The sequence below is a fragment of the Papio anubis genome, chromosome 1, assembly GCF_008728515.1.
Source record: "Papio anubis isolate 15944 chromosome 1, Panubis1.0, whole genome shotgun sequence".
Taxonomy (NCBI): domain Eukaryota; kingdom Metazoa; phylum Chordata; class Mammalia; order Primates; family Cercopithecidae; genus Papio; species Papio anubis.
The window spans coordinates 20,904,387-20,919,838 of NC_044976.1; the positions used below are offsets into that span (position 1 = coordinate 20,904,387).

Below are 15,452 nucleotides of genomic sequence, written 5' to 3' on the forward strand. Positions count from 1 at the left end.
TGACCCCCCGTCCCCCCGCGCAACCCTACCCCAGGCCCTCGGGTAGCACCAAGGCCCAATCTCCCACTCGGAGGCCCCAGCCCAGCCCCCGTGCCTGGGAAAGCCGCCTGTTTTGTTCCCAGATGCCCCCCCCCCCCCCCCCCCCCCCCCCTTTTTTTTTCCATTCATAGCAGTTCGGTCCCTTTCGAAGCCGCAGGGACCCGGGTGGCAGGGCTGAGGCGAGGGGGTGGGACTCCCTGCCCTGACAGGTAGTGCCGGCCCCGCTTTGGGAAGCCCCTTCCCCCGCCCTCCCCTGCCCCCCCGTCCGCTCTCCCTGCCCCTGTCAGCCGCGCCAGACGCTCTCCGGCTTTGCAGCATTCAATAAAAATTGAGAAACATTTGGGCTGAAATCGCTGCTTTATCTGGAGGAGCCACAGCGCCGGAAGAGACCACTGCTGCGCGGGGGGAGCCCGGGGTCTCAGTGGCTCGGGCGAGAGGGGTCGCCGCGCTCCAGCGCCCGCGCTGCCCCCGGGTGACCCTGAGATCGTGGTGTGGGGACCGGGGCTCGCGGCGGCGCGCGGCCGCCGGGGGCTGGGGCGCGCGCGGGGGACGGCGGCCCGGCCAGGCTCCCCCCGCACCAGCGGCTCAGGTGGGCCGTGCCCAGCGCTGGCGGAGCCCGGGTCCCCGTTCTGCCCGGGCTGGATGGCTCATTCTGCTGGCTGCGCGGTGGCGGCGGTTGTGTGTGCGCCGCGCCTTGCCGCCCCCCCCGGCCCCCCGAGCCTGGGGCGCGCGCTCCCGCCCGGGCCGTACGGGCCCCGCGGCGCCGCGGCCCGAGGCCCCGGGAAGCGCAGCCATGGCCCTGCGGAGGCTGGGGGCCGCGCTGCTGCTGCTGCCGCTGCTCGCCGCCGTGGAAGGTGAGCGGGCGGGCGGGCGATGGGGGCGGGGAGCGGCCGGGCACGGGCGGCCGCCGGCGCCCACCTCCGCTCCGCGGCCCGCAAAGTTTGCCCGGGGGCCGGCGCCGGGCGCAGGTGGCCGCGGGGAGGTGTGTCCGGCCGCGCCGGGAGGAGCGGGCCCCGCGGGCGCCCGGGGAGCGGCCGGTGCTGATTGACTGTGCCAGGAGGAGGCGAAGGGACCATCTTGCCGAGGCTTTGTAGCCAGCCCGGCGAGCGCCGCCCAGGGCTGGGGGCTGCCCACGCGCGCTCGCCGCCCCCGGCCCCGGCAGCCGCCTCGCGCCGGCCTGGTCTTGCTCGGCACGGGGTGGAGGGGCGCGAGTCCGGCCTTAGGGTGGCGGGGGCGGTGGGGGAGGCCGGCGCGCGGTCGGGGCTGGAAAGTTTGGCAGGGAGCAGAGGGTGGGAGGCACCGCGGTTGGCCGGGGTGGGGGGCTCCCGGCCCGCGCCCCCGAGATGGGGCCCGGCGCCCCGGAGAGCGGGGACTGGCAGAGTGGAAGGGAGCGCGCCAGCCCCCGCGTCGGTGCCTGCCCATCGCCCGCGGCGTACAATGGGGTCCCCTCCCCAAGAGGACTGGCGGGGGATGGGTCTGTGGGCATCTCTCCGCCGCGCGGGGTCTCCGGGCACCCCCGCCGGCCACCGCCCCGCGGCCGCAGCGCTCAGCGTGGCGGCTGGAGCCCCGGGAACTCTCCAGCTGCCGCCAGGGCCGGACCAGATGCTCTTGCCATGTGTTGGCCTTGGCCAGGGTCGCCGGGCCCTCTCCCCGTGGCTTCGTGTATTGGTACCACCCGACCCCCAGGGGGGCAGGGGTAGCTGCTAGGTCTCCCGAGCCAGCTTGCTCTGGAGGGAAAGTTAGTGCGGTCTGGGTGTGTCCACCAGGAATGGCCGAGCTTGCAGGGTAAGAAGCGAACATGAATAATGGTTCTCACGTGTACTGCACTTTACAGTTTTCAAACCACTTTACAGTTTATGAAGTACTTCGCACTATACGCAGCTCTCTGTGGTTTACAACGTGCTGCACAGTTGACAAGGTACTTTAAGCTTTACGAAGTGCTTTCCCGCCCACAATTGTGTTGGATACCTCAAAATACACCTTCTAGGGAAGCCAGGTAGGTATGATTCCTACTTCTCTTTAACAGATACGGAAACTGAGGCCCTGGAAAGTCCAATGTCTCACCCAGGGCCGTTGGGTGACAAAAATAGAACCCAGGTCTGTGGTCTTTCTTTGAAACCAGCACTCACTTAGCTGAGTTTTGTTGCCCCTAAACTGCCTGAGCCCTTCCAGGGTTCTGCTCCCGTGGGCTGAGGGATGATGTCTGTGTGCACTTCTCAGGCCACTTTGGGGTTGTGGGAAGCCCCTTCCCTTCTTGCAGCCTAAGGAAACATATCAGACCAGGCGTGGGGGCTGCAGCCTCTGGGAAAGGCGTTGTGGGGGACCCTGTGCTACAACTTCAGTTTCTCTTTCGGTAATGAGCACTTTAGTGACCGCAGTCAGGGAGTTGGGGGGGTGGTGTCCCTGGATGGCAGCCACAGTTTCTGGCACTGAGGCAGCTGTCCTCCGGCTCCTGGGGGATTTGGCGGCTGCCTGCGGTTTCCCGGAGTGGGGCCACTGGGGCACCGAGGGTGCCACGGGCCCTGGGTGTGGAGGGCAGCCCTGGGGCCCGGCTGCTGGCGGGAGCTCTGTGGAATATGACTGAGGTACCACTTATTAACTCTGGCTTTGGGGAAATGACTCATGTGTTGGCCCGCTATACATTGGGATGTTTACAGTATTATGGGGAGCTTGGCATAAATATTGCTATTTAGGTTGCAGTCAGCAGTGCTGGAGGGGAAGAAAATTGGCCCCTCTCTCGTTGGAAGAGGCCTGGGTGTGTTTTTAATTACTCCGGGGTAGATGGAAGGGCCACGTCTGTCCAGCCATTGCCCTGGCAGGGACTGGTTGGAATCTGGTGAGCTGTGGCCAGTCTGGACCCTGGCCCTGGACACAGGGCTGGTGGGCGCTGATGTCACAGAAGGGTATGGCTACTTGGACTGCCACTTGGGGGCAGGGTGGGGAAGGGAAGCCACAGCAGGGTGGGAGGAGGGCTGCAGCAGGCACCCCAATGCTTGCGTCAGGCTCTTCTTCCCTTTGCCCCCTGGACGCTAGGAAGTTAGTCCATCAGCGGTTAATAAGGAGCTGGCCGAATGGATGGGGAGATGGTGCGAGGTGGAGGTCAGAGGGCCTGCTTCTCATTTACTATGGGACCCTGGACCAGGTCCTTTCCCTATAGGGGCCTCAGTTTCTTTGGGTGTAAAATGGCCTGGCTAAATCTCTTGTAGAGTCCATCGTCTACACCCTACTTCCGCTCTTTGAGCCTCATTTTCCTCCTCTGTCCAATGAGGGTGATGACAGCACCTGTCCTGCCTGTCTCCTGGGGTGTTTGTGAGAATCAGACCAGATGACGGATGGGAGAAGTCCCCCCTTCGAAGCCAGGGATGGACGGTGCTGCCTGTGCACATTTGGGAGACACCAGGGTCCTCCTGAGAGTAACACAGTCTGTAGAGACAGGACTGGGCCATGGAGCAGTAGGAGGGGGGCCCCTCTGGCTCCCAGAACCCAGAGCCACATGGTCACCACTTCCTTCCCTTCCTCCTTCCTTGTCTCCTCAGCCCGTAAAGGGCTGTCCTGCCGGTTAAGGCCCCAGGAAATCCCCATCTCCAACCTTCGGAATGGGAGAGAGGAGAGAGTGTGTGTGTATACGGGGGGCTTCTAGGTTAGGATGGTAAGCTTAGCATCTCCCCTAAACCGTGAGACCGCCCCTGCCACCAAGGGAAAGAAAGCATGGAGCATGTGAAGTGGGGGCTTAGAGCAGGATGGAAGAGCACTGGGGAAACATCCAACAGGACAGGAGGCCAGTGGCAGACCCGCCACTAGATGGAATCCAAAGGTCGAGGTCTCGAGAAAATCAGCCTCCTTACATCTGCTCATTTGCTCTCCAAATATCGATGGACTTTCTTCTCTGGCTGGCAGGGTGGTGGACTCCAGGACAGGCAAGGAGATAGGACAAGCTGACAGGGAAAAGAGTGGGCGAGACAGAGTGTGATATGGGGTCCAACGTGCTTCCCAGAGGAGGCTGTGAACTCCCCGGGGCGGCAGGGGCGGTTGAGGACAGAACAGGGTTATTTCATCTTTTATGCCGTTATGCTTTGCCTCATTTTCTCACCACCCGTTTTCCCTGCTATGAAACTTTCTTAGCCACCTGTCATGCTAACGAACTGTGTTCTCAAGAGTTAAAGAGGTTGACTTTGGAACTTAGAGGATGTGGAGAATTTTACCTAAAAAAGGAAATAGCATGTCTCTATGTCCATAGAAAGACATGGAGGCAGGATGATCAGGTGCTTGCTTTGATGTGTCTGAAGAGGGTGGGGTGTTGAGGGCAGCAGTGCGGGTTGAGACTGAGAATGGGAGTGGGGCGGTCAGGTCCTGAAGGGCTAGAATGGAAGGCTGGGGAGTCTGGATCAGATGCTGAGGGCAGCAAGGAGTCCTTGAAGGTTCTTGAGCTATCAAGGGACCTGGCCAGATTCATGCTTGGAAAGATCACTGACTTGCAATGTGTGATGACGTTCAGATGAGCCAGATCTGGTCCTGGACAGTCCCAGTAAAGCCAGCTTGTCGATTCCCCGCTAGACTGTGAGCTCCCTGAAGGCAGAGACCCATCTGCCTCATTTTTGTGTCCACAGTTCTGGTCTGAAGAGCTATGTTCAAATTCCACCTCCCCAGAGGCCTTCCCTGATTCTCTCTTCTAAAACAGACCCAGTTCTGCTGCTTTCCATCCCACCCGCTTGGTTTTGCTCCATAAAACCCATCGCCACCTGAAGAAGCATCAAAGACTTGTTTGGCATCTGCCTTGCCCACTGCACTATAAACTCCAGGACTTCATGTGCCATGTTGGCTATGACATCTCCGGTGCCTAGAACTGTGCCCAGCCATGCAGGTGCTCAGTAATGGAATGACATTGTCAGCTGAGGAACGTGGAATGAATTGAATGTTGAGTGAACAGACAGATGAATATATGATACTGTGTTATGTGATAAGTATTGGGAGAATGATGTGGAGATGGAGTAAGGTCCATCTGGCAGAGGAAATCAAGGAGGTCTTCCTGGAGGGAGATACCAAGGGAATGGCTTGAGTAGAGATGCAAGAAGGGGCTTGGGTATAATGAATAGACCAGTTCAGCCGGAGCAGAGCATTCAGATGGGCCAGCAGCCACTGTGTGCTAGGTAGACAAGACTACTTCTGATGGGGGGTGGGGGAAACGTGCCTCCCTCCCTCCCCTAACTCGACTCTCCCACCCCCACCCCCACCTCCACCCTACTGGGCCCACCTCTGGGGCATTACCTGTCTAAGACCCAGCGACCTTCCATGGGATTAATTTGGAATTGGTTTTCCTTTTACGTCTGTTTCTTTTGCTTCTCATTTTTAAAGGAGGCTGCTTTCATGTATTTGTCTTAGCCAGGAAATCAGGGCTTAGATTTAAAACCTAAATGTTGTAGAATTTGAAAGCCAGTTAACTTATTCACTCATTCATTTCTCCATCCATCCATATATTTTTAAAGAGTCACCAGGCACCTAGTTCATGTCAGGGGCTGGTCGGGAGAAGGGATTCTGCCTGCGGTGGGGAACAGGGCCAGCTGACTTCACAGGCAGTGTGTGGTAGAGAAAAGGCATAGCCTTCAGGGGCAAACCGACGTGAGTTCAAATCCCAGCTGTGTGCTCTGGGGCGAGGAGCGCAGACTCCCTGCACTTCAGTTGCCTCCTGGGTTCCTGTGTCAGACACTCATTGAGTGCTGTGGACATTAAATGCTGGTCTCAACCCCTCTGAAGTTCTTCCCTCAGTGATGGCGATGTGGCCCCCTTTTTGGCACTTAGTTTGTCCAGGCACCAGATCAACCTTCAGTGTCTCCCCCTAACCCACCCCACAAGCTCCCAACTTCCCCCAGACTTGGGATGGCAACGCCCCAAGTGTGGACAGACTCAGACTCCATCCCTGCCTCTTTCTCCAGAGCCCCGTCAGGGGAAAATACTCATATTCCTAGTCCAGGGGGGCTCTCGTCTGGGGTCCCTAAGCCTCCTAAGTCCTGGGGATCTGTAATCACCCTGAAATTGTCATAGAACATTGGATGGGCCCCCTCCCTCCTGTGGGATTGTCCTAGGCACCCTTGGCCCTACTTCCTCAAGGTTCTGCATCAGTGCCAAAGTGGAGACAGGTTTTTTGTTTTTTTTGGTTTTTTTTTTTAGATAGTCTCACTTTGTCACCCAGGCTGGAGTGCGGTGGTGCGATCTCAGTTCACTGCAACCTCCGCCTCCCGGGTTCAAGTCATCTTCCCACCTCAGCCTCCCAAGTAGCTGGTACTACAGGCATGTGCCACTACACCCGGCTAATTTTTTTACATTTTTAGTAGAGACGGGAATTCACCATGTTGGCCAGGCTGGTCTCAAACTTCTGACCTCAAGTGACCCACCCACCTCGACCTCCCAAAGTGCTGGGATTACAGGCATGAGCCACTGCACCCTGCCTGGGACAGATTCTATGGGCCAGTTTGCTGGGCATTCAGCCTGTGGTAGCCTCTGGTCAACTCTGCCTGCCCAGAGCTCACCTGTGAGTTTAGACTGGAGACTGGATCTCTGCACACAGAAAGGCCCCTAACAGGAAGGGGCAGATGGAGCCCGCTGGGTGACAGGATGCCTGGGCTGGGCAAGGCAGGGGACCCATGCTCCTACTGAGGGTGGAGGAGATGCAGAGCAGGGTGGGCCTCCTGGCAGAGGAGGATCTGCCACACCTCTGACAAGGACCCGTCTCCTGACCTGGCACCTGCATGCCTCACTTAGCTGGAGATTTGGGAGATGGGGAACAAGGTTGGGGAGTCTGTATTTTTAACACACTCTCCAGGTCTTTCCATTAGGCAGGCAAATTTGCCCCCCAGCGGCCTATGATAAAGCACAGGACTCCTGGGAAAGAGGAAGAGAAACCTCAGCAGGAAACTGGAAAAGACTGAAATGAAGTGAAATCAATCAGAGTTAGCACCCACCAGCCCTAGCTGCCACTGGCTCGTGCATAAAAAGAGGGTTAGCTGGGGGAAGGCAGGGAAGGAAAGAATGTTTGCACAGCTCCCAGGGGTGGGGCAGCGGGCAGGCAGTTGTTGATTGTGGCAGCACCTGGAGGCTCCCTGATTGGGATCAGCTCAGGCCCTCTGATAAGGCTGCCTTGAAAGCATTTTAGGGCCTTTTAAAGCAGCTGCCTTCCGGCGGGTGCAGGAGGGGGACACCTGTTTCCCCAGTACCCCCGTGTCATCTGGGGGCTTTCCTAGGACACCCTCACTAGGTGAGCTTCCTGGAGCCATCTGCTGCCCTGCTGCAGCCCCCGCGGTGGGGGGGAGTGTCCTCAGAAGAGGGGACCTTGCCTGCTGTGTGGCCTTGACCAAGTGATCCACTCTCTGAGCCTCAGCTTCCTCATCTGGAAACTGGAGGTACCACGCATGTGTCAGAGGCTCATGGCAAGGATTAAATGAGATGCTGTGTACTGTGACTGGCAGAACCGCCTGGCACTCAGCTGTGCCCATTCTTTATTAGTTTCCATAACCATTAAATGTCAGCAGCACCCTCGTGCCCCCGGCCAGAATGACTTGCCCCTTTCTCTGAAGTCCCACAGAGCCTTTGCTTAGCCGTGATCACTTTCTCTCTTGTTTTATAAACAGCAGAGCCTGGGGGGTTACAGGAAGAGTGTGTGGAGTCAGACTGCTCCGTACTGTGTGTCCTCTGGCTTGTGTCTTCACATCTCTGAGCCTTGGTTTCCTCATCTTTAAAATGGGGGTAATCATTGTTCCTAGCTCTTGAGATGGTTGTGAGCGATGGATGTGTTAATCTGAGGAAGACTAAGCTGAGTGTGTGCCTCAGATGTGCTAAGCTTGCAATAAATGTTAATGGTTGCCATCCTTGCTTTCTACCAATGGGAAGCTCAATTCACATTAGGGGAATAAGGGGCCAGTGTACCAGGTTTTCCATCTCCAGCTCTCCCCCACCCACTCTGTTCTGAGCCTTAGAGGGCAAGGGTCTGACTGGCTTGCTAAGTGGCTGAGAGGCCCCTCCAGCCTGCCCACTCAGGGTTCCATCTAGGTTTTCTCAAAGGCCCCCTCCTCACTCCAGTACAGCCTCCCTAATCTGGGAAAGGCATAGACTCCTTCATGGCCGTGCCCTCCTTCTTGGCTCAGTGCCTGCCAGGCACCACCTTCCCTGCCATGATCATGGGAATGGCTGTCAATTCTTTTTTTTTTTTTTTTGAGACAGAGTTTCGCTCTTGTTGCCCAGGCTGGAGTGCAATAGCGCAATCTTGGCTCACTGCAACCTCCGCCTCCCATGTTCAAGAGATTCTTCTGCCTCAGTCTCCCTGAGTAGCTGGGGTTACAGGTGCCTACCACCACGCCCAGCTAATTTTTTGTATATTTTAGTACAGATGGGGTTTCACTATGTTGGCCAGGCTGGTCTTGAACTCTGACCTCAGGCGATCCACCTGCCTTGGCCTCCCAAAGTGCTGGAATTACAGGTGTGAGCCACCACGTCCAGCAGCTGTCAATTCTTGTGTCAGTCATTGTACTAACAGCATTATGTGTGTTGCCTTGTGCAATTGCCCCAAGAGCCCCACAGGTCATTGTATTATTATGCTCATTTTACGGATGAAAAAACCAAAGCTCTGAGAGGAGTGACTGGCCCAAGGATACCTAGGGAGTGGTGAGGCAGGGATTCAAACCCAAGTCTGGTGACTCCAGAGCTCATGCTCTTTTCCACTTCTGGAATGTGCCTCCCTGCTCAGAGGAAAGGCTTGGCTCTGATGAGGGTCTCTAAGGCAGCTGTCCAGCCTCCAACTCCATCAACATCCTGAGATAATGCAAGTGGGAGGGTCCTGGAACTCACAAACCTGCCATAAAAATGCAATCTCTGTCATAATGGTCAGAATAATGTTGTTCTAACTTAGACAAATTGGGTGTTAACTCATTATGTTGTAAGGGGCGCCTCCACAGAGAACGGAGACTATGGAACCGTCACAGGGCCATTTGCAGCTTGTACTTCCAAATACAATAGCTCATTGGGACTTCACAGCCATCCCGAAAGGGGCAGGAGCCACGGGGCCCACTTTAGAGATGAGAAAACTGAGGTCTGGGAGACAATGTGACTTGCCCAAAGCCAGCAGCTGGACCAAGCTTGAAGCCCAGGGCCAATCTTAATAGCTCATCCATCCAGTTCAAATTCTTAGCCAACGTTTGAAAATCAAGAGATTTTACAGAAAAGTCCTGTTTCTGGCATCTCTGAAAAGTCAGACAATGTGGTTTCGCTGGGCCCACATTCCCACATGGCCACAGTTGGCTGGAGCTGAATAGTGACTGCCTCTTAAGACAGAATGTATGAGCACCAGGGGTACCTCTCTACTGACTTGCAACATACATTTGTATTGGTGTGTTGCAAGTCGGTGGAGAGGTACCCTTGGTGTTCAGCCCTGTAAGGCTTGAATTTGCCTCCTGGATCTGCCTCTGTTACCCTGTGTGACCTGGAGTTAATTGTGTGGCCTCCTGAGCCTCAGCTCTCTCTTCTATAAAATGACAGGGGTGAGACTCAGTGGTTTTGGAGGCCTTTTCCAGCTCCGGGATTCAGTGTCCAGTGCCAGGGTTCAGGCAAGAGAAGGGAGAGCTACAAAAAGTACAAGACTCCACTCCTGAAAAGCATATCACTAATCTTTAGCAAGCCACCACAAAACCTACTGGCTTAAAACAATAATGATTTCTTAGTTGTCCTGATTCAGTGGATTGGCTGGGCTCAGCTGGGCGCTTATTCTGTTCCCCAGGTTGTCAGCCGGGATCACTCAGGAGGCTGCACTCAGCTAGGTTGGGCTGGAAGTTCCATCATGGCTTCACATACATCTTTGAGGCCCTCATAGAGAAGGCTGGAAGACTGGGCCCCTCATGCTCCTTGCTATCTCCCATCCTTTGCTAGTCTAGACTGCGCCTCTATCCATGCTAAGTAGCTCGCAAGATGGTGAAATGGAAACTGCAAGACTTCTTAAGGACTGGGCTCTAATGTCACAAAGTGTCCCCCCCTGCAGCTTTCTGTTGGTCAAAGCCAATCACAGCACCAGCTCAGATTCATCCTAGGCTTCCTCATCAGGTTCAAGGAAAAGGAAATTATACTGGGCTTGATTTATTGGTTTATCCTTGAAGAGAAGTCCCATTTCTCGCTCAACTGTTTAGCACAGAAAATTTAATGGTGGGTTGTTGTCCAGCATCCCACTCAATATGTCCTGATCCACTCAATCAGGTGACACTCAGAGTTCAGTGCCTGCCCCTGCACCCTGTTCTTTTCCATGTTTCTTGAGCCAACCTGTGGTCCAAACTTGAATCTAGACCCCCCTTACTGGGAGGAGTGGCTTCATGTTTAGGAGTGGGAGGAATTTTTGGCAGCCATATTTGTAGACAGCCTCTCACAGGTAGTTTATTGTCCAGTCCAGGGATGGGGGTGGGGAGGTAACAGGAAGCCAGAAACCTCATTCCCTCCCACCCCACCCCCAGCACTTACCCCCTGAATTGTCTTCAGTGTTATCTGCCTCTTCTGAGAAGGCAGGGACTTTCCACTTCACCATGTACAGCACAAAGCTTGGCTCCTGACAGATATTAGATAGATGTTTACACAATAAACGAACCTAAAATTCATGAAAAATGGCAGCCTGGAGTTGTAGATATTCAAGACCTAGTGTGAGGTGTGAGGCCAGAGAAAGGGGCCTTGGGCTGGTGGGATTTAACTGAAAGGATGGGTCCCAGGTGCTCCTGTGGCCTGGGGCAAGTCACTTCACCCCTCTAGGCCTCATTTTCCTTATCAGTGAAAGGGGCATCGTAATTTCAGGCACCACAGTAGGCTGTGCCGAGGAGCAACTGTGTTCTTCATTCTACTATGAAAGACCCGGTAAAGGGGTGACTGTGGTTGTCACTCCCACCTTGGCCAGAGGTCATCGCAGGAGTGGGGAAGCATTAGAGGAAAAGAAAAATTTCTAAAGGCATGGGCCAGTTGTTGTCAAATTAAGTTTGGACCACAGGTTGGCCCAGAGCACATGGAAATGTGGACAGACAGTGAAGTGAGTGAGTCAGATCACTGAGCTCTGAGGGTCACTTCCAAAGACAGTTGAGGGGGACCTGGGCAACACGTAGTCAAAGTTGATGCATTAAACCATGGAGCAAGAAATTGGGCTTCTGTTTGCTGACTGACCAGGAAATCTGGCCTAACATAATACAGGGAATAAATCACAAGAGTCTTGCTCAGAGACCCCAGACTTGTGAGCTGGCCCGCGTTGTGAATGAGTGAGGTGACTTGACTGTTGAAAGTATAATAGTGCCCCCAGGAAGAGCACACATCCAGTCTAAAGGAGGCAGGTGCTACCCACTCCTGACGATGTTGTCACACAGGAATCTGTGTTCGGTTTTGCCAGATCTTCCGATTTGCAAAGTTCTTTTTTTTCCTCTCTCTTTTTTCTTAGACAGGGTCTCACTCTGTCTCATAGGCTGGAGTGCAATGATGCAATCGCAGCTCACTTGCAGCCTTGACCTCCCAGGCTCAAGCAGTTCTCCCACCTCAGCCTCCCAAGTAGTTGGATCCATAGGCACCTGCCACTGCATCCAGCATTACTATTATTATTATTATTTTTTTTGGTAGAGACAGAGTATTTCACCATGTTGCCCAGGCTGGTCTCGAGCTTATGAACTCAAGCGATTCTCCTTCTTCAGCCTCACAAGGTGCTGGGATTACAGACATGAGCCATTGCACCCAGCCTGATTTGCAAAGTTCTGATGCTTATGGGAAAACTGGTTTTTGTTTTGTTTTGTTTTGAGTCTCGCTCTGTTGCCTAAGCTGGAGTGCAGTGACGCTATCTTGGCTTACTGCAACCTCTGCCTCCCAGGTTCAAGCAATTCTTGGGCCTCCGCCTCCTGAGTATCTAGGACTACAGTGCCACCATGCCTGACTAATTTTTGTATTTTTAGTAAAGACAGGCACCTGCCACCATTCCCAGCATTTTTTTTTTTCCTTTTTGGTAGAGACGGAGTCTTGCCATGTTGGCCAGGCTGGTCTCAAACTCCTGGCCTCAAGTGATCCACCCGCCTCAGCCTCCCAAATTGTTGGGATTACAGACATGAGCCACCATGCCTGGTCTGAAAACTGGTTTTTGAATGTTTACTCATTTTATTCTAAAATACAGTTCTGGCCAAACCAAGCCATGTTTGCTGGCTGGATTTGGCTCCCTGTCTGGCAGTTTACAACCTCTGGTTTAGGTATTTGGGGTAAAGAAATAGCAAGGGTATTGTTAGCACCATTGTACAAATGGGGAAGTTGAGGTTCAATGACTTACTCAAGGTCACATAGCTGGTAGGCACTGGGAGGTGTTCAAACATGCCTCCTCACCTTGAAATGGGGAGTCTCTTTCCCTGTAACTTCCCTGCATGGTCCCTGTTTTCCACCCTCCAGAACAATCCGGGAACATAAGATCCATCTTGCAGGCATCTGCTGTGTTCGAAGGCAGAAAGCATGTCTTCCCTAGGTTTCTTCTTGAGGGAGGTAGAGTTGGCAGAATGAATGAAAAGCAGCTGGTCTTAGAATAGAACCATGCTAGATTGGACCTCTGGCTCTGACAGTTAACAGTGTGACCTTGGCCCTCTTCGCTCTTTGAGCCTCAGCTTCTTGAACTATACAATGAGGTTAGACAAGGCGTCCTAGAAGAGGCGACTTCTAAGATGATTCTTAAGGAAGAGCCAGGTGAAGAAGCAGCGAGGCAGCCATTCCAGGCAACAGGAACAGCATCTGCAAAGATCCGGATAGGAGGCCCGTGAGTGTGTGATGTATTTGGGGAGCTGGAAGGAGTCCTGTATGACTGAGAACAGGGCATGCCAAGCACTGGGGCGGGGTGCAAGCTGCCTGGCCCCAGCAGGGAGAGAGCGTGGGGTCAACATTCCCATTATGGCGACGACATATGTCCACGGCACCAACTTGTCACTTGGCCTGAGTCCATGGGAAGCCGGAAGGACAAAAAGCATCTGAAACGTGTAAGTGGGGAGAAAGCGGCTTAGCGCACAGTGGGATGCGTCCCGCCTGAATGGGGCTTCTCCGCCTCTCACGGGGAGGCAGAGCCTGGGAACAGCCTCATCCAGAGCCCGCAGGGCCTTTTTGGAACCCACGAAAGGCCATGGCCCAGGGAGTCTGTTCGAGTCAGGGCCCTGGCCGGTACATCCTCTTGCCTGTCTCCATCAGCGTCAGCTGTCACTCCCCACGGCCTTAGATGGCAGCTCCCGCAGCTCTCGGGAGAACAGTGGAAAAGGGCTCCTGAGCTGCCAAGGAGCCCCTGACACTGGGTGCCCCTGGCTGGCCCGGAAGCACAGCCATGCCAGCAATGCTCAAGACTCCCTCTGACCAGCCCCTTTTGGAGTTGAAAGGGTGATGAGGCTGGGCCTCTTGGCCTGAGTCCAGGAGAGGGAGGACATATTGGGGGAAAGACCCTGAACTTTGGAGACAGACAGAGCTGTGTTCAAATCCTAGTCTTTCCACTCACCGGCGGTCTTAGTTTCTCATCTGTAAAGTGAGGATACTGTCACCTACCCCATGGTGTTGTTTGAGGAATTAAAAGAGCTCATGTATTTAAAAAAAAAAAAAAAAAAAAAAAAACTGGTGTTTTACCAAGCCTCTCTCATCCTCAGTGTCTCAGCCACTCAAAGACAATAATAATAGTAGTAATAATAACAACAGCAACTAGCATGTATTAAGGACTTGCTAAGGACCAGGCACTGGGCTTAGGTATTATTGTTAGCTGAATCCTACAGATGAAAAAATTAAGGCTTAGAGAAGGCATTCATGTACCCATGGCCATTCGGCCAGTAATGGTGGAGCTAGGATCCAAGCTTAGGCAGTCTTGCTCCAAGGTAGATGGAGAAAGAGCTGATTTCTTATCTTTTTCACATTTCAAACATAGAGGTTGAAAGCAGAGTAAAACACCTGTCTAGCCTTCACCTAGATTCGACAATTATCAACATGTTTGCCACATTTGCTCTCCTGTATGTTCTCACTCTCTCTGGCCACCTTTCCCCCTTGCACATGTGTGTGGGTGTGTGTGTATAATGTAGATGTATTTTTTTCTGAACCATTTGTACATAATTTGCATACATGGACAGAGAACTAATATTTACTGAGAATTGACTCCTGTTGTCTAAGGCCGGCTGTCTAACCCCTGTTTTAGATCACTTTGCCTGGCACACAGTAGGACTTGAGTATTGGCAGCAACCAGGAAAAGTAACTAGTATTTCCCACAGCTTACCAGGTACTCCCTCTGTATTAGCTGGTTCCGTCCTCACAATGGCCTAGCATAGAGCTCTTGGTGTTTTCTTCATTTTCAGAAGAGGGCGAAGAAAGACTCAGAAGTTAAATAACTTGTCGCAAAATAAGAAGTTGGGATTTATACCTGGGTTCGCTTGGTAGCAAAGCCTGTTTCACAAAATCTTAGGGCACCCACTTTTCCCTCCCTCCTGGGTTTAACCCTGTTGTAGCCATCAGAGCACAGCCCAGGGCAGCAGATGGCAGCTTCCCACCCAGCTGCCACAGGACGTGGCCCTTTCTCTCTAGGAATCAAGAGGGAATTATAGAGTCTGGTGGACTTGGAAAAACTGGGGACCGGCCCAGGGCCCACAACTAACCAAGTAGTTTTGAGGACTCAAGGCTTTGGGCTCCTAGAATCCACCATGCTGTTTTATGTTGCTCTTCCCTCTCTTCCTCACCTGGGTACCCTTTTCACCCTCTCTCCCTGGTCAATTCTTGCTGTCTGTTAAGATGAAGCTTGAGCATCTCTTCCTGTGTGAAGCCTGCTCTGATCTCTCTCATTGGCCCCTCCCCCTTCTGCTCTTTGTGGCCTCTGTGTCCTTGGTGGCACCTTATATGCACCCCTTTTATATTGCCTAGGTTATGCCATACCATGTATATAGGTTTCTCCCCAATCGTACTGGGAGATTCTCATCCATGCTGGTTGGGTAGTGTACAGTTAGTTGGGTAAGCAGCTCAGCAGTTGGATGAGTAGATGAGTGATTGATGGTTAGATGGATAAGTGGCTGGATAGATAGAAGATAAGTGCATGGATTGGATGGTTGGGTTGATGGTGAGGTAGATTGTTGGGTTGTTGATGGTTGGCTAGTTGGCTGGATAGATGGAGAGGTAGATAGATAACAGGATGGTTTCATGAGTGAAGGGACAATGGCAGGATAAGGTTGCCTGTTTTGGATAGTCGGATGGATAAATCAATGAAATTGATGGATAAATAAACAAACACCAAAAACCAGAGTGCATTTCTCCCCCGAGACTCCCTTTTGTATCTGGACTGTGACATTTCCTCATTTTCCAGTTTCTGGCCCTGGAAAGAGCTAGCAAACAGCACACTCCCCGGGTTTGGAGAAACCTTCTGAGCCATTGACTATGGATTT

The 15,452-nt window shown here is 53.6% G+C and overlaps 1 protein-coding gene across 4 annotated transcripts in view; it reads left to right on the forward strand.

Annotated features, from left to right (window-relative positions):
* The first annotated feature begins 619 nt into the window (after positions 1-619).
* Positions 620-15,452, forward strand: part of EPHB2 (EPH receptor B2) — a 205,343-nt gene continuing 190,510 nt past the window's right edge. For all 4 annotated transcript variants that reach the window (XM_021937153.2, XM_021937159.2, XM_021937161.2 and 1 more), the window contains exon 1: positions 620-893. In XM_021937153.2, the coding sequence (XP_021792845.1) occupies positions 833-893 (61 nt within the window). In that variant the 5' untranslated portion in view covers positions 620-832. The remainder of the gene's footprint in view (positions 894-15,452) is intronic.